This window comes from Mustela nivalis, assembly GCF_964662115.1.
Source record: "Mustela nivalis genome assembly, chromosome: 4".
Classification (NCBI taxonomy): domain Eukaryota; kingdom Metazoa; phylum Chordata; class Mammalia; order Carnivora; family Mustelidae; genus Mustela; species Mustela nivalis.
This window is the reverse complement of record NC_139023.1, coordinates 102,362,696-102,385,365: the sequence shown is the minus strand read 5'-3', so window position 1 is coordinate 102,385,365 and position 22,670 is coordinate 102,362,696. Positions and strand designations below refer to the sequence as shown.

The following is a 22,670-nucleotide window of genomic DNA, read 5'->3' as shown; positions in this document are numbered from 1 at the left end:
AACATATGAGAATATAATTATAACCCAAATAATTTATAAGTTTCCTGAATTTTTAAGAAATTCTTTAAGAAAAAAACTTTAGAAAAGAAAAAATTGATACATTTATAAAATTTGACACATATTTAAGTTAAAAACTGTCTACTTTTACAGCCAAATATTTATCCATAAGTTGTAGCTCTGCTAAATATCCTTATAATACAGTCAGTTTCCATTTTTCACACAGTGAGTCAACTCATCTATAATCCAAGCTCAGGTGTTTCTACTCTTCTTCAGTTGACTGTAGAGTACCTGCCCCTACCCCACCATAAGCAATGGTACCAGCTAAGGGAGTATCACTGGTGTGACTGTCAAGTGACATGGGGGTCTGGGCTACCTGCTCATGCAGCTTACTTGTACTCTTATTACTTGTGACATTTCTTGATATATAGCTCTAATGATAAATTTTGGCTGGGCCCATCCATAATTACAGCTTGGCCAGTCCAAAAGAAATTAGCTCATCATGGGTTGCTCAACTGACTTCCCATGGTCAAGATTTCCACCTCCAGTAGGACCCAATGTCACTTCAGGAGCTATTTTTCAAAAAGCTTGTCATTTTCCACTACAGATGGCATGAGCTTGCTGAAGATGGCATGACATTTCTTGCCCAAAGGCTTGTCTTGAGTTTCTTCTCCTAGAGGTTGCCATAAACTCCAAACCATACCTTTTCCCAACACTGACACTTCCAACACCATAGAGTCTGATGGTTCAAATAGTCCAAGGACCTATACCCTGCTGCAGGCTAAACCTATTGCAAAACCCTTTCCAGCACAGGTGCCCACTCAAAACAGGTAGCCCTCTATGTAACCAAGTCTATGGACTTAAGCATTCCTAGCTAGAGCATGTATTGCCTCTAAAACCTGAGGAGATCTACCAGGTACAATGATTCTTTTCTTGCTGTGGTGATGTAAGATGCAGCAACTTTGGCATAAGAGGACGTATTGCACCATGTTCCTGGCCACTGGATATCTGCACACTTCATATAAGTGCAGTTCCCAACTTTACCTCCCATACTCAGGGACTGCCAACTCTTAGCTATAGAGGAGTGGAGTATCTTTGTAAATTTTAAACATCCAGGGAGGTCTACAGAGACAAAAGCCTCTAGCAATATCTACCTAGATAACTCTATTCCATATTTCAAGATCCCAGGTTTTCCCAAGCAGGGCCTGGAAGAGACAGGCCTTGGCTGAGAATCCAAATATCTCTGGAGCTTCTAGAACTGTATTAAGTTCTGATTCTGCTCTCCAGCTCTTCCCTACTCCATGGCAGGAGATAAGGGCCTCTTTTTAAGATAACAAGCAGGCTCCCTGGCTCTCACTCTTGGCATTTGTGTGTTAATGGCTCTCAGTTTCTTATTATCCTACTGCAGTGGATCAGTATACAGCATTGCTAGTCAATCCTGCTGTCCTTGCACACCCATCCCCGTATCTCTCAAAGGGGGAATCATCACACCTGCAAGGGTGTTCTCCATTGAGATATTTCTGCAAGTCACCAGTGGTGAAATGTTCAGCAACTTGGCTGTCATTTTGTGTCAGGGACTGTGTGGGCCCTATAGATGAGGTTCTCTGGTCTGATGGACAGTGAGTGAGCCAAGCTCCAAACCCACCTTATCACCTGTTTTATCAGAACACTTTTGGTGTCAAACATATCAATTCAGGTCAAGCCAGAAGCAGACACTAAGGCAAGGTTACACATGCAAGATGTTGACTGGGAGTAACTCCTGTGAATGATAGAGGGGGGCAGGAGAGGCTTCAGACCACAGTGAGGAACTGACACCCGTAAAAAGAGAAATAGAAAGTTTGTAATCCTGGCTCAGATGATCTCTAAGTCTGTAACTCTCCCAGATCTGTATCTTTTGCTCATAAAGGTGTTAGAGAACTAATGGTAAATGTACATGGAAAGGCTTAGCTCAGAATCCATACAGTGAGGGTAGTTAACAATTCAATTTTTATGTTCATTGCAAAAACAAAACAAAACAAAAAAACCCAGCAACAAATAAAAAGAGGAATAATGGGGCACCTGGGTGGCTCAGGAGGTTAAAGCCTCTGCCTTTGGCTCAGGTCATGATCTCAGGGTCCTGAGATTGAGTCCCACATCAGGCTCTCTGCTCAGCAGGAAGCCTCCTTCCTCCTCTCTCTCTGCCTGCCTCTCGCCTGCTTGTGATCTCTGTCTGTCAAAAAATAAATAAATAAAATCTTTTAAAAAAATTAAAAAATAAAATAAAAAGAGGAATAATAAGCAGAACCCCTGAATGTCTTTCCAAGAAATACAGTGTGCCTGATCCCATGTGCAAGACAGGTAGACTCGGAGGCTGCCTCTCTGCCTTCACAACCCCTATGCCTTATGAAAAGCATTGTAAGAACTTTTTATTTTAAACAACACCAGAAAGAAAACAGGATGCACTTATCTCTTATGGATATGACCTTAGAAGGTATTCTGTTTTATAATCATTATTATTAAATAAAATGTACTTCTCCTATTGCTTAATCAGAAAAAAAAAAAAGTCCTTTTGGCTCATAACATATATTAAGTGCTGATTTTTGCCAGGGACTACTTTAGTCACTTCACAGATTATTTTCTTACTTCATCCTTACAACAGCACTCTGGAATAGGAATTATTATCCACTTTCTAAGTGAAAATTGAGGCTTATAGAAGTTAAATAACTTGTCTATAGTAACTCAGTTAATTATCAGAAATGATCAATAATAGACTCCAGAGCCTTGTATATGTCATTAAAATAATTTATCTGCAAAACAGACCTTATGTAAGAATGACAGAAAATTTTTAGCTTAAGTAATTTTATTTCCAATATCAAAAAAAAAAAAGATTTTTCTACCACTACTTTGATATAACGCATTAGAATATTAGGAAAACACATCTGCTTTTTATGGATCTCTTTGTGGGACCTACATCCTAATGGAAGGGCTTTCTCAAAATCCTTAAAATTATTCTATTTGTTGAGAACTCAAAGTCATTTAGCTTTCTTCTTGGCTAAAAGGGGTATGTGGGTCACAGAAATCGACAAAGTTCCCATCCCTGGAATTCATCCCCTGAGTTTCTCCACTACGTGGAGAGATGATCTGTCAGGAGCATAAAAGTAAAGATCACATGGGATGTGGGGAGCAGATTCTGAAAGGCAACTTCAGAAAATGGGGCCTTGGCAGTGGCTTTCTAAGTTCCCCTCGTGGTGAAGAGCACAGACAAGAAACAGAGCAGTCTGAGTCTGAATCCTATCTGTGAGACGGAGCTGTGTGACCTTGGACAAGTTGCTAAGCCTCTCTAACCACAGTTTCCTTGTGTGTAAAACAGAGATAATAATAGTGTTACCGTGAGAATGAAAAGGAAGAGCAAATGTGAAGCACTTAGCACATGGCCAGCACATGATAAACACTCATTAAATAGGAATTTATACTCATTATTACTTTCACTATGCATGCAACTAGCTGCTTCATGTGTCTGAGCCGAATGATAACAACATTTGGAACCCATGATTTTAATAGGTCTTTGCATTTCCACAGCACCTTTCATCTCAGAGGACCAAAGCCCTGGGAAATATTAATTCTTGTCTACTTTATGTGAGTAGAGGCAGGAGCACATACAATGGCCTAGTTATTAAAAAGAATTGTAGTTTCGAAAGCTAACTCCATATGCACAAAGTAAAACCAAGATAACCCTTAGCAGTATCTAGGTCTCTCAACTTTAGGATTCCTCTTTAATTGGATCAGGTTATTTGTTTCCAGTGGCTAAATATTATTTATTGGCAGTGTAAGTCGATGCTGCTGATACATTACTCTTTTGGGGAGTGTTTGTTTTTTGAGAACTGCTCTCAAATTTTCTAAATGTGAATTTAAAAGTCTGTCAGTCTATGTGCTGATAACGGAAAACAGATTGTAAATGTAACGGGATGCAATCAAGTCCAACAAATCCAACGAGAGCGCCAGAAGGCTTAATATTAGGACTGCTCCTGTTCACAGGCTTCTGCTAATGACGGAACAATTGTTTGTGCTGATTTGTAGCTGGCATTGATATGCAGACAGTAACACTTCCATCTAAAATCCAGCTCCAAATTTTTTTAATCCTGTCAATGAATTTGCTGTGTCTGCAAAGAGCAACTCCAAAGAACCTTCCTAAATCGTAAGAAATGGGAATACACAAGCATAGTCTTTCATTCTACATCCAGGGTTTCAGTTGAAATACACAATGATTTTTCTCTTTGTCATTGTCTTGTCATCTACTGGGATGCCTGCATCTGAACAACTTGTATGAATTAACAACTAGACACAGCTTTAAAATATTGGAATTGGCCAATGTGGAAGGAAGGAGGGTGCTTAACTGCAGGAGGCTGGTGCAAGATTCCAAACTCATCTAGCATTTGCTTCAGAAAATAAAAAAATGTAAATGTACTCTGACTGCAGTTCACATTTACTGTGGGGACGAGGTTTTTTCCTTTTTCTTTTTCTTTTTCCTTTTTTTTTTTTTTTATCAAACAGCACCTGCCTCTCTATTCAGAGATGTCTGCGTGCGAGGATAAGTGCAAACAACAAAGGCTTCGACTGTGGCAGCGGCTGCATCATTTTCTTGGAACTTGCCATTATGTTTCAGGTCAGAGATTGAGGTTTGGTGCAGGGAACAGAGCTTTTAATATCAGGTGAATGGATTTTTATATAAGAGGTTGGGAAGCTTTGCGTCTTAGAAAGAAAAATGGTGCTTTAAAAATAGTCACATTTCTTTTGTACTGTAATTATCAGTGCATGACGAATCATTTTTTGCTCTGTTCTGTGTGGGCAAAAGGAAATATCCCCTACCCATCTCCATGGGCTGGCCATTTTAAGGAGTCAAAATGTTCCCATATTTAATCAATTCCTTGAGAATATGTAATTTACCTGGAAGATTGATCCCAAAACATCACTTTTAAGGGAGGATGAACAAATGGTACAAATTCATCAGTTTGTTCAGGAAGCTACTGTCACATGTGTTCACTCTTTAAACAGGTAATATTGAGTAAATTGGTGATTTGTCCATAATTGTTACTGCAAAATAAGGCTCACATTGTATAAGGGACCAAATGTTAGAAATAAGAAAAATCAGCCTTGTTAAAAATAGAAAGAATGATAAAAAAAAAAAAAAATAGGAGGGAGTAGAACAATAGAATGAGTTGAGCCCAGCTCTGACCTTGACGGTAAAAGCCCAAGCAAATCATTTCATGTCTCCAAGCTTCCGTTTCCCCATCTATAAAGTGGAAATAGTATAATGTTCCCTTCCAGGGCTCTTGTAAGCAGGAAATGGGGACATGTTTGTGAAAGCTTTGTAAATGGTAAAACATTTTAAGACCATCAAGAAGGAAAACAGAAGAGCAATGATTATGGTAATAATTTTAACAAATATATAACAATCCTAATATTATTAAATATAATATGACTATTATTATTATTATTATTATTGAAAATAGTGAAACTTGCCCAGAAGTGCTGAAAATTGGTAGATGGTACAGCTCAGACTATGTTCTTATTCTCTGAACTACAAGAAAAGAGACCTACAGACCCTATAATCCCATACAAAAAAAGTGAAATCTATTCTGACTGAAGTAGACTTTAGACACATTAATATGCATTCTGTGAAAGAAACTCTGCAGGCTTTAAATTAAAGTCACATCTTTCTTGGAGCCTTTTTCAAAAGCAAAGTGTAGGCTGATAGAGGATCCTATTTTTCAAAGAACTTTCAGGGTTTCAAATGACCTTTGCCCATAGAAGACAAGGGTCACATTAACTTGCCAAGGTCATATTTCCCCCTCACTAGATCAGTTGCCCACATGTTTTAATTTTTTTTTTCAAAGATTTTATTTATTTACTTGACGGAGACATAGAAAGAGAGCACAAGTAAACAGAGCAGTAGGCAGAGGGAGAGAGAGAAGCAGGCTCTCCGCTGAGCAGGGAGCTGGATGTGGGGCTTGGATCCCAAGACCTGGGAATCATGACCTGAAGGGAAAGCCCCTCATTAACCAACTGAGCCACCCAGGCACCCCCCCACACACACACACACATGTTTTATAGCCTCACGTGAAGTCAGTAGTGGCAAGCATTCATTACTATATCTCTGCTTCAAAATTCATAGCTTTCCATTATTATAGAGACTCAAGATTTTTAAATAGTAAACAAGTTGCAGAAATTATGGCTAGAAAACTATTGTATATTTTTGTTTCTGAAACCAAAACCCCAAGAAAATAAATACACTTTTAACACTAGATGCAAGAGATATGCAGCTTCCCACACTTGCTCTCAGGGTGATAAGTTGTGTGGTGAGAAGCTAAGGCAGCTGGTGGCCACTATGAAAAGTCTGTGAGCACTAAGGTTCCTCAAGCTAGAGGCAGGAGAAAGAAAGGTTCCTCTAGCCAGAGGCAGGAGAAAAAAGTGACTAGTCTATGTAGGTCACCAATCTTTTCCCCTCCTTTGGTGGTTGTACGCTATGTCCACTTAGATAAGCTGGAACTACATTTCCCAGAATCCCCTTCCCTCCATACCCTCACCCCCCACCCCCATCTAGTGCTGGGCACAGGAGATTTGGGAGGTGAAATAAAGCAGCACCCATTATGCTCAGAAGATCATGGCTGCTCAAGGCAGAGAGAGACAGACAAAAAGGTTTCCAGTTTGCCCTGGTCTCTTCTGATCTATGCCCAGCTCCCTTACTGACTGTCTGCTCTGTGGACAAATGGCAAAACCAGGCTACCATCTAACTTTTTATGGTGAACTGACAGAGGCATTGGCCACAAAGAACCAACAATCTTCCACAGACTTCTATCCCAATCCCATTTCTGATTCCACTCTAGCAGTTAGATGCAACTGGCTTCCCTCATGATCTAACTTGTTTACCCATACAAGAGCAGATTTAAGTCCGGTTCATACAACAACACAAGTTTGAAGATATTTGTATAAAGAGATAGCATGGGCTCCAAAGTCCTGCAAAATATATGTAGTCATCTTAAGCCCCTTTCAAGCTATGTGACCTTACCCCTCTTAAGCCTCCATTTCCTCCTTTGGGAGAAATGGTAAGAAATCCTGCCTTTACCCTGCATGAAGGAAACAAAAGTTCTCATGTGAGAATACTTAATCATAAGCTAGTCTTCATGTAGACTGGGGACTCATGTACTCTACCTGTGTAAACCATAAAATCTCAAACTGAGCATTTAGTTTAGCAGCCTGTGGTTGTAAGTGCCTTCAAGGCATCTGGAAAGAGCAAATACAGAAACTTTCCAAAGGAAAGCACCTTAAACCCAGGACACAAAGTTTTCCCAAATAAAATTCCAAGAAACATGAGCTCAGAAGAAAAAAAAAATCACAAAATATCTAAGGAATTAAGCTGTCATTAGCAAGACTCAGCAGAATCAATGAACATCTAACCAGCAAAGATGGCAAATTAATAATTTAAAACAAATATTTATAGATTTCCTACTTTGTGCCTAACTATTTTTGGTGCTTGGGATCAGGCACATCAATGAGTAAAACTGAATTTCTGCCATTTTGGTGGGATTTAATTTGTGTTTAAAATGTAAAGAATGTCTGGAAGGTTTTTTAAAGAAATACAAGAGGATGTCAAAATTACCGAGCAGTTTTGATAAACAGATCTTGGAGAAATAAACAAGTAATGATTAAAATTAGAAACTCAGTGGATAGGATGAGCCACATAGTAATGACCAAAGGAGAACTCAAGTTTTATTCAGAATGCAATACAACGAGACAAAGGTGTAGAGATTTTGAACAAGAAGTGACAGAACATGAAGAATAGAGCAGCTCTAACATATCCAGTCAGTGTTTCAGAAGGAGAAAATGAAGGAGAGGTGCATTATTCCAGGAAATAATGGCTGAGACTTTTCCAGAGTGAAATGCAGAAATCCTTACACTAAAGAAGCCCAACAAATCACACAGCATTTATTTTTTTAAATTTTTTTGGAGACAAATAAAATGTAATGGCAGCATATTTTATAACATCTGGTTCAGGTACCAAACTTTTTAAAAATATTTTATTTATTTATTTGACAGAGAGATAGAGCCAGAGAGCACAAGCTGGGAGGAATGGCAGAGAGAGAGAGAGGGAAAAGCAGGCTCCCAACTAAGAGGGAGTCCGAGGTGGGGCTCCAACCCAGGACCCTGAGATCATGACCTGAGCAGAAAACGGATGCTTAACCGACTGAGTGACCTAGGCACCCCTTGGTTCAGGTACCAAATGTATATTAAAAGATGTAATAAAGTTTTTATTTCTGTTAAGTCATCAAAAACAGTGAGGTAAGTGAGACATCCAGTGTGCAAAATTTGAAGGAAAACCTGCAAGTGCAGGGTTGCCCCCTGAAGAAATCTGGCAGTGAGTACTTCCTTCCATTTTGTGTCCTGAATGCCTCACTTGCCCTAGCCCAGTCCTGGACTTAATAGAAAAAAAAAAATCTACTTTTTTGACCTTCTATTTGGAGTTTTCTAATTGAATATTTAAAAGTTGAGTAATTTTCAAGAAATTTATATGTTTTTTTAATCTACTATGTTGTGATCTAATTTATTCAATATCATGCATCCATTGTAAATGCACAGGTCATTGCATTTGGCAGAATAACTATTTCCACAACCAGGATACAGAACATTTCCTTCATCCCCCAAAGCTCTGTTCTGCTCCTTTGCCTTTATCCACACCTACTCCTGGTCCTAGAAAGCCACTGATCTGCTTTCTATTATTATAGTTTAGATTTGATTTTTCACAATTTTATATAAATGAATGATACAGTATCTTTCATTTTTCAATAATAAGAAAAATATCTAAGGCAACACTTCTTTAACATGTAGATATGGGTTATCTTGATTTGCAATAAGTAAAAAAGTTAAATAAGATATATTTGTCTTTCTGCACATTTTTTTCTTTTTATAGTGGTTTTGGAAGTGCTAGAGATTTCAGCATGCTATATAAAAATTGTGGTTAAATTGATTGAATCTTGTGCAGGACATCTTGGAGCAAATTAGAGAATTACTGTCATTTTTACACCCTTAATTAACTTATATTTAACTTCAGTGTTCATTTTCGTTTTTGTCTTTATCAAAAGTCCCATCATGGGTATAAATTAAATTTAAAAGATACTTAAGAATAAAAAGAATACTTAACTCTATAGTAATCAAAATCAACACAACAGCTACGGGTATCCAACTGGGTGACCTGAGCACAAATTCAATCCTTTTATATCTAATGATTGGTGTGCATAGCCTCTCAATTCACCCTACAGGACCCTCAAAGCGTTCAGTTCTGGAAGAAAAAAAAAATCACATCATTTAGAGATTTTTTAAAACAGAAATTAGAGATCAACTTAATTGTTCATGCATCTCTATTTTTAATAGAGGTATAATACATTTGAAAATATTTTATAAATTTACAAAGTAAATAAAGAATTTTTCAAACACGCCAGAAATCAAGATAGATGTAATTACTACTTTTAATGATGACTCCCCTATGACACTTTCACAAACCTTTGAGGATTTTCAAATCACAAGGTGGGAAGGAAAAATGAACATTTACAGGCTACTCATGGGTCACTAATTATTGCACATCAGCAAATAAATTTGTCTCTTCTGCCAGTCACCCTCTTTGAAGTCTGCATTATTTTCCAGAATTTATCGGACTCCTTCTTCCTTATAATTTCTCATTTCCTAATTCTGGCCAACATCATATTATTGCTTCTCCAACTTGTCTGGCTGGTCCATCTCCACTTCTTTATGAGTTCCTCTCTCTTTTCCATGGACACAACAAAACTAACCCCTCTGCTTTTCTCCCTCTCCCACTTCATACTTGTTTTTCTTTGCTTCATCTCTGTGCTAATCCTGGGCTTGTTTCCCAGCTCTACTTCATGTTGTGGGCTGCATTTCCCCGGGTCCCCTATCAGCTTGTATCATTTAGTTAGACCAAGTTCAGGCACTGAAGGGAATAGGGAGGCACTGAGAATGATAGCATGAAGGACAAGAGCACCAAGGTATTGTTTTCCCTCCTCTTTCTGCCTTGGATAGGATCTCTGATGTCTTGACTGCAGCTGAATGGTTCAAAATGGCTTCATTTATACATCTGACAATGGGTTTTGATGCTTAGCTGGTCCTCCTCTGTGTGACTTCTCATGTTTCAGGTAACTAAACTGGGCTTCTTCACAGCATTGTTTTCTGAAGGTTTCAAGAGGGCAAGACTGGAACCACAGGATCTCTTAAGGTCTAGAGTTTCCAGAATTCATACAATGTCACAACTACCACATTCCGTTGGTGAAAGCAAGTCACAAGGCCCAGCCCTGTCAAAGGGATAGAAAAATAGACTTTGCTTCTTGGTTGAAAAAAACAGTAATATACCATTGCAAACAGCCTGGACACAAGAAGTGTTCACTAGAAGCCATTATTGTAACAATACTCCTCACTCAGTCCTAAGCTCCAGAAACACCATCTCCATCCTACCCACAGTTTAGGACTCTAGCCACATGCTGCTCCCAATCTCTGCATAGTTCTCTATAGGTCTTCTCATCTCCTTTATCACCTCTTTTATCTGCTCTTTGCAATAGATTGCTCCTTGTTTCCTTATTCTTCATTGACCAGAAATGCACATCTATTTCTTTCTTTCACATCCATAATGAATAACTAAAATCTGAATCCAAACTTAATCTCTCACCCTAAATCCAATCCTAAATTTCCATATTTCCACCTAGATTTCCCTTTTACCACCTAAACCTAGCATATCCAAAACTTAAGTTCATCCTCTCCTCTGGACAATGACTCTTGTCCTGGTCTCAACTCTCCAAACTCGAGGTCAAGTAATTACAGCCAGGAGGCCAAACCCACCACCACCAGTTTTACTGAAACACAGTCAGTCTCATTTACTTCTGTACGGTCTCTGGCTGCTGCTTTCCTGCTACTACAGAATGGAACAGTTGCCACAGAGATCATGTGACCTGCAAAGCTAAAAAGATTTACTATCCGGCTTTTGAGAAAATACAGAAAATTCAGGAAACTTGTCAATATATTTTCTAAATCTCTAATTCCTTTTACTTCTTCATATACAATCAGTTTAAATTTTCATTTAAACTGATCATTGCAAAATGCCATTTTAATTCAGTCACCTATTAACAATTCAATAGTGATTTCCAGTTACCTATCTGATAACAAACTCTACATCCTTCCACTAAATTACCTCAATTTACCCAACAAAATTGAATTGCCCTTTTCTGAAACCATCTTCTCCAATCTAGTGTATTTTCTCTTAAAGGATTTCAGAGTCTAGGAATGTAGGAATTCTGTCTTATGCTCTAGAAATATAGGAATTGAGTCTTATGCTTATTCTTGTGCTCTGGAACAAACAAAGCACAATGTCCAGCATATAGCAACCAGGAATGTGTGTTAAATGAATTCTCCTCCTGAATACTACTGATTTTATTTACACTTTTTAAAAAATATTTATTTATTTATTTACCTACTTACTTACTTATTAGAAAGGGGGAAGGGATGAGGGAGAGAGAGAGTCTTTTAAGCAGGCTCCACATTCATCAGGGCTTGATCTCAGGACCCTGAGATCATGACGTGAGCTGAAACCAAGGTTGGATGCTCAACTGGCTGTACCACCCAGGCGCCCCTTATTTCTACTTTCATTACTTTTGTTTATATACTTCTACCTAGGACACCCTCTGCATTCTTTTATATCTATCCAAACTATTTTCACTCATTATAGCCTCTCTCTAAACTGTCTTAATCTTAAATGATCTGTTCTTTTATTCAAATTGTGACACTAAAAATCTATACCATATATCTACCCACTGCCTCCTTGCACAAGAGGATATGAAATTAGCCACAATATTGATGGTTGAGACAATAAGAGCATGCCATATATTTAAATATGTACATTTTATAACATCCTTTCACACACCTCACAGTTATCCTTTGAGATTTTTTTAATAATTTTTTATTATGTTATGTTAGTCACCATACAGTATGTCATTAGTAGTTTTTTTTAATTCACTTTTTTTCAGTGTTCCAAGATTCATTGTTTGTGTATAAATCCCAACGCTCCATGCAATACATCCCCTCCTTAGTACCCATAAATGGTTTAATCTATCCCCCTTCCCCTTTAAAACCGTCAGTTTGATTCCCAGAGTCCATAGTCTCTCATGGTTTGTCTCTCCCTCTGATTTCCCCCACTTCACTTTCCCTTCCTTCTCCTAATGTTCTCCATGTTATTCCTTATGTTCCACAAATAAGTGAAGCCATATGATAATTGTCTTTCTTTGTTTGACTTATTTCACTTAGCATAATCCCCTCCAGTTCCATCCACATTGATGCAAATGTTGGGTATTCATTCTTTCTGAAGGCTGAGTAATATTTCATTGTATATATGGATCATATCTTCTTAATCCATTCATCTGCTGAAGGGCATCTCAGCTCTTTCCGTAGTTTGGCTATTGTGGACATTGCTACTGTGAACACTGGGGTGCATATGGCCCTTCTTTTTACTATATTTGTATCTTTGGGGTAAATATCTAGTAGTGCAATTACTACTGGGTCATAGGGTAGCTTTATTTTTAACTTTTTGAGGGACCTCCACAATGTTTCCCAAAGTAGCTGTACCAACTTGCATTTTCACCAACAGTGTAAGAAGGTTTCCCTTTCTCCACAACTTCTCCAACACTTGTTGTTTCTTGTCTTGTCAATTTTTGTCATTCTAACTGGTGTAAGGTGGTATATCAATGTGGTTTTGTTTGCGTTTCCCTGATGGCTAATGATGTTGAACATTTTCTCACACGTCTACCAGCCATTTGTCTTCTTTGGCAAAGTGTCTGTTCATGGCTTTTGCCCATTTTTTGACTTGGTTATTTGTTTTTTGGGTGTTGAGTTTGAGAAGTTCTTGGATACCAGCCCTTCATCTCTAGTATCATTTGCAAATATCTTCTCCCATTCTGTGGGTTGCCTCTTTGTTTTGTTGACTGTTTCCTTTGGTGTGCAGAAGCTTTTGATCTTGATGAAGTCCCAAAAGTTCATTTTTTCTTTTGTTTCCCTTGCCTTTGGAGATGTGTCTTGAAAGAATTTGTTGTGGCTGATGTTGAAAAGGTTGCCAACTATTTTCTTCTCTAGGATTTTGATAGATTCCTGTCTCACATTGACATCTTTCATCCATTTAGAGTTTATCTTTGTGTATGGTGTAAGAAAGTGGCTGAGTGTCATTCTTCTGTATATAGCTGTCCAATTTTCCCAGCACCATTTATTGAAAGGCTGTCTTTTTTTCCATTGTATATTTTTTCCTTCTTTGTTGAAGATTAGTTGACCATAGAGTCGAGGGTCCATATCTGGGCTCTCTATTCTGTTTCATTGATTTATCTGTCTGTTTTTGTGCCAGTATCATGCTGTCTTGGTGATCACAGCTTTGAAATATAGCTTGAAATATAGGCAATGTGATGCCCCCAGCTTTGTTTTTCTTTTTCAACATTTCCTTGGTAATTCGGAGTCTTTCTAATTCCATACAATTTTTAGGATTGTTTGTTCCAGCACTTTGAAAAATGCCATTGATATTTTGATTGTGATGGCATTAAACGTATAGATTGCTCTGGGCAGCATAGACATTTTGGCAATGTTTATTCTTCCCATCTTCATAGATTGGAATATTTTCACATCTTTTAGTGTCTTCTTCAATTTCTTTCATTAGCATTCTGTAGTTTCTAGAACATAGATCCTTTATCTCTTTGGTTAGGTTTGTTCCAAGTTACCTTAAGGTTTTTGGTGCTATTGTAAATGGAATTGATTCTCTAATTTCTCTTCCTACCATTACATTGTTAGTGTATAGGAAAGCAACTGATTTTTGTGCATTGATATTGTATCCTGCCACATTACTGTATTGCTGTATGAGTTTTAGTAATTTGGGGGTGGGGTCTTTTGAGTTTTCCATATAAAGTATCATGTCATCTTCAAAGAGAGAGAGTTTGACTTTTTTGACAATTTTAATACCCCTTTTATTTCTTTTAGTTGTCTGATTGCTGTTGCTAAGACTTCCAGTACTATGTTAAACAATAGTGGGCATCCTTGTCATGTCCCTAGTCTTAAGGGAAAGTCTCTCAGCTTTTCCACATTGAAAATGATATTCACTGTGGGCTTTTCATAGATGGTTTTTATGGTTTTTATGAAATTGAGGAATGCTCCTTTTATCCCTATACTCTGACCATTTTAATCAGGAAAGGATGCTGTATTTTGTCAAATGCTTTTTCTGCATGAATTGAGAGGACCATGTGTTTCTTGTCTCTCTCCTTATTTATTGTTCTCTATCACATTGATTGATTTGTGAATGTTGAACCAACCTTGCATTCCAGGGATAAATCCCACCTGGTCTTAATGGATAATCTTTTTCATATAATGGTGGATCCCATTAGCTAGGATCTTGTTGAGGATTTTTGCATCCATATTCATCAGGGATATTGGTCTGTAATTGTCCTTCTTGATGAGGTCTTTGCCTGGTTTGGGGATCAAGGTAATGCTGGCCTCATAGGATGACTTTGGAAGTTTTCCTTCTGTTTCTATTTTTTTTTTAATTTTATTTATTTAACAGAGAGAAAGATCACAAGCAGGCAGAGAGAGAGAGAGGAGGAAGCAGGCTCCCTGCTGAGCAGAGAGCCCGATGCGGGGCTCGATCCCAGGACCCCGGGATCATGACCCGAGCCGAAGACAGGCTTAACCCACCAAGCCACCCAGGCGCCCCCTGTTTATATTTTTTGAAACAGCTTCAGGAGAATAGGTATTATTTCTTCTTTGAATGTTTGGTAGAATTCCTCAGGGAATCCATCAAGTCCTGGACTCCTGTTTTTTGGGAGGTTTTTGTTCACTGTTTTAATCTTGTTACTGATTATTGGTCTATTCAGGCTGTCAATTTCTTCCTGTTTCAGTCTTGGTAGTTTATAGGTTTCCAGGAAGGCATCCATTTCTTCCAGGTTGCTTAATCTATTGGCATATACTTGTTAGAATAATTTCTAATAATTGTTGTGATTTCCTTGGTGTTAGTCGTAATCTCTCACCTTTCATTCATAATTTTATTCATTTGAGTCCTTTCTCTTTTCTTATGGATAAATCTGGCCTGTGGTTTATTGATCTTATTAATTCTTTCAAAGAATCAGCTTCTAGTTTCATTGATCTGTTCTAGTGTACTTCTGGCTTCTAATTCATTGATCTCTGCTCTAATCTTAATTATTTCTCTTCCTCTTCATATGTGTGGCTTAGACTTTATTTGTTGTTCTTTTTCCAGTTCTTTAAGGTGTAAGGTTAATTTGTGTATTCAGGATTTTTCCATTTTTTTGTGAGGCTTGGATGGCTATATATTTCCCCCCTCAGGGCTGCCTTTGCAATATCCCATAGGTTTTGGATTGATGTGTTTTCTTTCTCATTGGTTTCCATGAATTGTTTAAGTTTTTCATTGATTTACTGGTTGGCCCAAACATTCCTAAGCAGGGTGATCTTTAGCTTCCAAGTGTTTGAATTTCTTTCAAATTTTTCCTTGTGATTGAGTTCCAGTTTCAACGTAATGTGGTCTGAGAATATACAGGGAATATTTTGAATCTTCTGGTATCAGTTGAGAGCTGATTTGTGATCCAGTATATGGTCTGTTCTGGAGAAAGTACCATGTGAGTTCGAGAAGAATAAATATTCTGTTGTTTTAGGGTGGAATGTTCTGTATATATCTATGAGTTTGATCTGGTCCTGTGTGTTATTCAAAGCTCTTGTTTCTTTGTTGATTTTCTGCTTAGATGATCTGTCTATTGCTGAGAGTGGAGTGTTTAGGTCTCCTACCATTAGAGTATTATTATCAATATGACTATTTTGGTTAACATTTGGGTTATGTACTTGGCTGCTCCCATATTGGGGGCATAGATATTTACAACTGTTAGATCCTCTTGTTGGATAGACCCTTTAAGCATGAGATAGTGCCCTTCTGTATTTCTAACTACAGTCTTTAACTTAAAATCTAATTTGTCTGTTGTGAGAACTGCTATCCCAGCTTTCTTTTGAGATCTGTTGGCATGAAAAATTGTTCTCCATCTACTCATTTTCAGTCTGGATGTATCTTTAGGTTCAAAATGAGTCTCTTGTAAACAGCATATAGATGGGTCATGTTTTTTTAAACAATATGCAACCCTCTGCTGTTACATGGGAGCATTTAGGGCATTCATATTGACAGTGATTATTGAAAGATATAATTTTACTGTCATCATGTTGCATGTTAAGTCCTTGTTGCTATAGATAGTCTCTGTAAATCTCTGTTCTATATAACTCTTGGGTTCTTTCTCCTTTCATAGAACCCCCTTTAATACTTCTTGCAGGTCCCGCTTGGTGGTCACATATTCTTTCTGCTAGGAAACTGAAGCTCCTTGTCAAGGAGCTGGAAACTCCTTGACTTTCCATCCATTCTGAATGAGAGCCTTGCTGGATAAAGTTTCCTTGGCTGCATGTTCTTCACATTTAGTGTCCTGAATATGTCTCACCAGTCCTTTCTGACTTTCCAGGTCTCTATAGACAGGTCTGATCTTATTCTGATGTTCCTCCTTCTCTATGTAAGAAATCTCTTCCCCTGGTCACTTTTAAGATTGTTTCCTTAGATTAAGATTTGCAAATTGTACTATTATATGTTGTGATGTCCTGTTCTCATTGATCTTGCTAGGGGTCCTCTCTGCCTCTTGGACATGAATGCTGGTTAAGCTCCTTAATGCTTCCCCAGATTAAGGAAGTTCTCAATTATAATTTGCTCAAATATATATTCTAGGCCTCTCTTTCTCTCCACGCCCTCACATATCCTAATAATTCTGATATTGGAATGTCTCATTGAGTCACTAATCTCTCTCAGTTTGATTCCTTGGGTTTTAATTTATTTTTCCCATGCCACCTTGATTTCCTTCTTTTCTATCATCTTATCCTCTGTCTCACTAATTTGTTCTGCCTTATTTACCCTGGCAGTCAGAGTAACTGCAGTAAACTGGCAGTCCAGTTTAGAGTGCATTTCATTCATAACATTTTTAAGTTCAGCCTGATTAGATCTCATTTCTGCCCTTAGAGATTCTATATTGTCATTAGTAGTTTTCTCAAGCCTAGATATCACCTGGAGTAATTGTTACTCTGAAGTCAATTTCTGACATATTGGTTATATCCATACCCATTAGTTCTGTGCCAGAGGCCATAGTCTCTGAATCTTTTCTTTGTTGGGTGTTCCTCCTCTTAGTCATTCTGTTGAGGGGTGGTTGAGAGAATGTACAGAATCCAAACAAGATGCACCTATTTCATAGGGACCTAGGGTTGTCAGCGTATTGTTCTTCCAACCCGTCTTCTGGGGAAGGGGCCTGCCATACCATTACTCAGACAACCCTGTTTGGGCAGAGTTGCCCTGTTCCCTGGGTGGGGGGGGTAGGTTATGGTTCAGTGAAAACTGGTTTCGGGGGGCTTTTGTTTTCTGGTGGTTTTTCCTGAAAGCTTTCCCCATCTCTTCTAAGAGAGCAGTAGTGACCATATCCAAACCTCTGTCTCAGAACAGAGAGATCACAGTTTGTTCTTCACTGAGCTCTCCAGGCCACACTCTCCACTTCTGTCTATAATGCCAAAAACTGCAGCATCCTGGGTTGTGCGCCCCTCAGTAGCACTCCCACTCCTTGCTTCCAGGTCCAGACACATCTCTGCTTTGTGCTTTAAAACTTCAAGCTGCCCCCAGTTCACATGCATGCCCCCAAAGCTGCAGGTTTCAGTCTGAGTGGCTGCCCGAAAGTCCTTTCCGTGCCACTATTGGTCTTCCAGTCTGTTCTCAGTCCCCAGCAGGAGGCTTTTGCAATCTGATGCAAGATCCTGGAGGCCCTCTCCCCCTTCTGTTTATCTTCTGATATCTGCCTGCAGAATCATGGCTTCCATCTTCTTACCTCAAGACCAACTGCCAGAGATGTTCTGTTTGTAGAGATCAAGACATATTTTCTTACATTTCAGGCTGATTTCATGGCTATTCAGGATGGTCTGGTGGATATCCAGCTCCATTCAGGGGACCATCTTCTCTCTTCCTCATGAGGTATTTCTTATTAGCCTTGATTTGGGACTGGTCCAAAATTACAAGGCTAGTAACTATTAAGGGCCAAAATGATTATTCCATTTGTAAATATATAAGCTTCAATTCTAAGTTTTAAATTTACAGTGCTTTCCAGGAAATTTCAGATGAGTTATGAGTTATGTATAATAAAATTTGATTCTCTTTTTTTTTTTTTGTAAATTGAGAGTTAAAATTATTCAAATACAAAAAGAAGTAAAAGTTGTGGAAAAAGAAATAGAAAACACTTATTCATAGGTTATTCCTCAGAAGAGAAACGTTCATTTAAACAAAGTAAAAATTGCAACCTATCCTTTCAGTGTTTGTGAACAAAATCCTGAAGATGATACAGACATCCCTGGAAGCTAACTCTTACACTATGTGGTTTCAGATCTTACCTTTTGGTCTTTAGTCCACTTTAAGATGTTTATCTATTTGCATTTGTTTTTGTTTTGTATGTGGTGTGGGAAAGTGGTCCATTTTCCAGTTTCATTCTTTTGCAGTTAGCTGCCCAGTTTTCATAGCACCATTTATTGAAGGCTATCTTTTTCCCCCGGGGATAGCCCTGCCCCTTTTGTCATAAATTAACTGATAATATTAGTGTGAATTTACTTCTGGACTCTCAATCCTGTTCCATTAATTTTGGGGTCTCTTTTATTGCGTCAGTAACTTACTGTTTTGGTTACTATAGCTTTGCAGTGTAATTTGAAATCTGGGATTATGATATTTCTAGTTTTATTCTTCTTTCTCAAGATTGCTTTGGCATTCAGGGTCTTTTGTGGTTCCATAAAAACTTTAGAACATTTTTGCTCTAGTTCTATAAAAAATATTATTGCTATTTTAGTAGGGGTAGCAATCATAAAACCCCCTTAAAAAAACATAGGCAGTTAGCTCTTAAAAATCAATATAAGCTATATTTTTCTGGATCTGTCTTCTCAGTGAAGAGAAACAAAAGCACAAGTAAATAATTAGGACTACATTAAACTAAACATCTTTTCCACAGTTAAAAAAAAATCAATAAAATAAAAAGGCAACCTACTGAATGGGAGATGATATTTGCAAATGACATACCTGGTAAGGTGTTAATACCCAAAATACATAAAGAACTCATATAACTCAGCACCAATAAAACAAACAATCTGATTAAAAATTGGGCAGAGGATCTGAATAGACATTTTTCCAAAGAAAAATACAGATGATAAATAGACACATGGAAAGATGCTCAGCCTTGTTACTCATTAGAGAAATGAAAATCAAGACCACAATAATATATCACTTCACAATAGTCAGAATGGCTAGTATCAAAAAAACAAGAAATGAAAAGTGTTGTTAAGGATGTGGAGGAAAAGGAACTTTCACTCTTTGTTGATAGGAATGCAAACTAGAGAAGACACTATGGAAAAATAGTATGTGGGTTCCTCAAAAAATTCGAAATATGACCCAGTAATTCCACTTCTGGCTATTTAGCTGCAGAAAATTAAAGCACTAATTCAAAAAAATGCATACATCCCTATGTTTATTGCAGCATTATTTACAATAACCAAGATATGGAAACAACCTATACAACCATCAATGAATGAATAATGTGATATTTATATATACATATACAATGTATACAAATATATAATGGAATATTATTCAACCATTAAAAAGGATGATATCTTCCCATTTACAACAATATGGATTGACCCAGAGGGTATTATGCTAAATGAAGTATGTCAGAGAAAGAAAAATACCATACGATTTTACTTGTATGTGGAATCTAAAAAAATTTTAAAAATACAGAAGGAGACCCACAAATATAGCAAACAAACTGGTGATTGCCAGAGGTTGGGGGAGAGGGGAGAAGGAGTGAGGGGATGGGTAAAATGGGTGAAAGGGAGTAGAAGGTACAGACTTCCAGTTATGGAATGTTTAAGACATAGGATGAAAGGTACAGCATAGAAAATATATTTAATGGTATTGTAATAGCATTGTATGGTAACAGATTGCAGCTCCTCTCTTGGTGAGTATAGTATAGTGTATGGAGTTGTCAAATCACTATGTTGTACACCTGAAACTAATGTAACATTGTATGCCAACTATACTTCAACAATAGCAGAAAAAGGAAGTTGGAGAATGATAGAAGTCAAAAAAATTTTTAGAGTTTTTCAGCACATCAAATAATACATACATTAATAAAAGAAGAGGAAAAGAGAAACAGAAGGCAATAATAATCACAATAGTAATTAATAATGATTGATAAAAAGACACATTAATTTAGTATTTACTCTGTTCTAAGCCATGCTCTAAACACTTAATATTTTTTCAGTAGTGTGATAAAGGCATCTAATAACAGCTTGCAAAAGCTAATTATGTACATCTTCCCAACTCTGAATTCAGTGACCTCATTTTGGTACCTTGAAATCAGACAAGGGGAGTATCTAAACTGTGGAAATCAGCAGATACTACAGATTAGGAGTTCTTATCCAGAGAGAGCCAGTCATAAACCTTAACACATCACAGGTCTAAGTCAGATTTTTCAAGGCATAATAGTCATTATTGGTTTCTTAATGTATTATTCTGTATCATTTCATCAATAGGAAACCTATGCTTAAGCAGTAGAAAGGGAAGGAAAAATACTAGATTGCAAAAGTTTTTTTTTTAATTTTTTATTTTTTATAAACATATATTTTTATCCCCAGGGGTACAGGTCTGTGAATCACCAGGTTTACACACTTCACAGCACTCACCAAAGCACATACCCTCCCCGATGTCCATAATCCCACCCCCTTCTCCCAAACCCCCTCCCCCCAGCAAAAGTTAAGGCAAGACTTGACTACAGTACAACTAGTCTGTGACAGCAGAAGGCTGTGAAAGTCCTTGCTTACCTTCCTTCCACCAGAGGAGCTTCTGGGAAACGTTAGTAGCATATTCTTCCATTGACTATGCTACCTCCATCATCCTGACCCCCGCACAAAGCAGAATTGTGAACAGTTCAATCACTTCACCTTAGTTCTTTGAGAGTCACTGACTATTTCTAATCAGACAACAACACTTTTCCCATCAATCAGTAAGTACTTCCTTAATAGACAATCAGCTATTAAACTATAACCTTAGGCAAGTTCAAAGGGATACACTAGTGCTGATCCAGTAGGGAAAAGGGTGGGCCAAGGGGGAGAAAGACAGAATAAGAAAAGAAATTAAGAATGACACCTCAGGTAGGGTGAGTTCTATAAAAGCTGAATTTCCTCTTTATTAATAGCATTCCCTTGGTAATTTGAAATGATAACAGAGTGCCTGTGTTTGTCCCTCCTCCTTCATTCCCTAATAATTCTCAGTGTATCCCTGAGAGTAATCTGTGCCAGTGTACAAAAAGAAAATTATGACAAGCTTCTTCTGTCATACCTCCACAAAAGGATAAAATATCTACACTTCTAGGGCTCCAAAGCAGAAGTTAATTTTTAATTAAAGCTTATGCTTTCCTTAAGGGGAGAGTTGTCCAGTGAATTAGATAATATTCAAAATTTTCTAGCAGAGATACAAATCCAAAAACTTGAAGGAAGAAAATGAAAATAATAACAAATGGTAAGTTATCTGTCATAAACAACAACTGCTGGGTCTTGAGAGTAGGAGAGGGAGGTGTACAGCTTAATTAGGAACTGTCCTCCCAGAATACCATGGCTTCCCAGATGCTCTACTTAGTTTGCCACGGGCCATTGTTTTCCTCCATAAATTTAAATTAGCATCTGTAGCCACTCTCCTAGAAATAAAGACTTGAGCTCTATGCTTCATTTTGAACACCCACTGGTCTTGAACTAAAATTAAATCATGAATGGAGTATTATTTAAAGGTTGATAATCTTCATGCAACATCACTTCAGCAATGAAACTAAAACCCTTGAACAAAATTCTGCTATATACCCAAGAGTGTCATGGTTAGGTTCCAGCTTAATAAAATTGCTTAGCATTTGTAACTTTAAATGCCATTGGGCAGTTTTTTCAAGAGGACATTATAATCTATACAGGATTGAGCATGAAGTGATTAAACAATACAACCTTGAGGTGATGGGGGAGTGGGGAGGGTGATGGAATTCCATGGGAATTGTCATGGTCCTGCCCAAATTGGAAGAGAGGGAGAAATTCTTTTTTTTCTCTTTTCCTTCTAACATCAAACAAGAAGCAACTCCCCTGTCCCAAAGGGGTTCTTAAAGCCTTATCCCAAAGAAGACACTGATTGCACTGAGAAAATTCTGTAGCAGTTAAATTACAGAACCAGAAGCACACATACTAGGGAGCAATCCAAGTGATGCCCTCAGTTAACAAATTCTTTGTTATGTTTATGACCTCTAGAAGCATCTGTAGATACATTTGTTATGTGGTAGAAGGGTGTAGTTGGAAGGGGGTAACCTTATTATTATTACACAATAACAAAACTGCCAAACCCCAGAGATGGTGCAGACAACCTTTTCTATTTCCGTCTATAGATAATTGTTCCTATTGCCACACCAATGGCTCCTTGTAGTGCTTGGTTCCCAAAGAAGGCTATACATTCCACAAGCTCTTCAACTAAGATG

The 22,670-nt window shown here is 37.8% G+C and overlaps 1 protein-coding gene across 1 annotated transcript in view; it reads right to left on the bottom strand.

Moving 5' to 3' along the window:
- Nucleotides 1-9,203: 9,203 nt before the first annotated feature.
- Nucleotides 9,204-22,670, bottom strand: part of LOC309863936 (uncharacterized protein) — a gene marked incomplete at its 5' end in the record, with an annotated part of 59,686 nt that continues 46,219 nt past the window's right edge. The window contains one exon of the mRNA XM_082729194.1: nucleotides 9,204-9,310. Within this exon, the coding sequence (XP_082585320.1) occupies nucleotides 9,280-9,310 (31 nt within the window). The 3' untranslated portion in view covers nucleotides 9,204-9,279. The remainder of the gene's footprint in view (nucleotides 9,311-22,670) is intronic.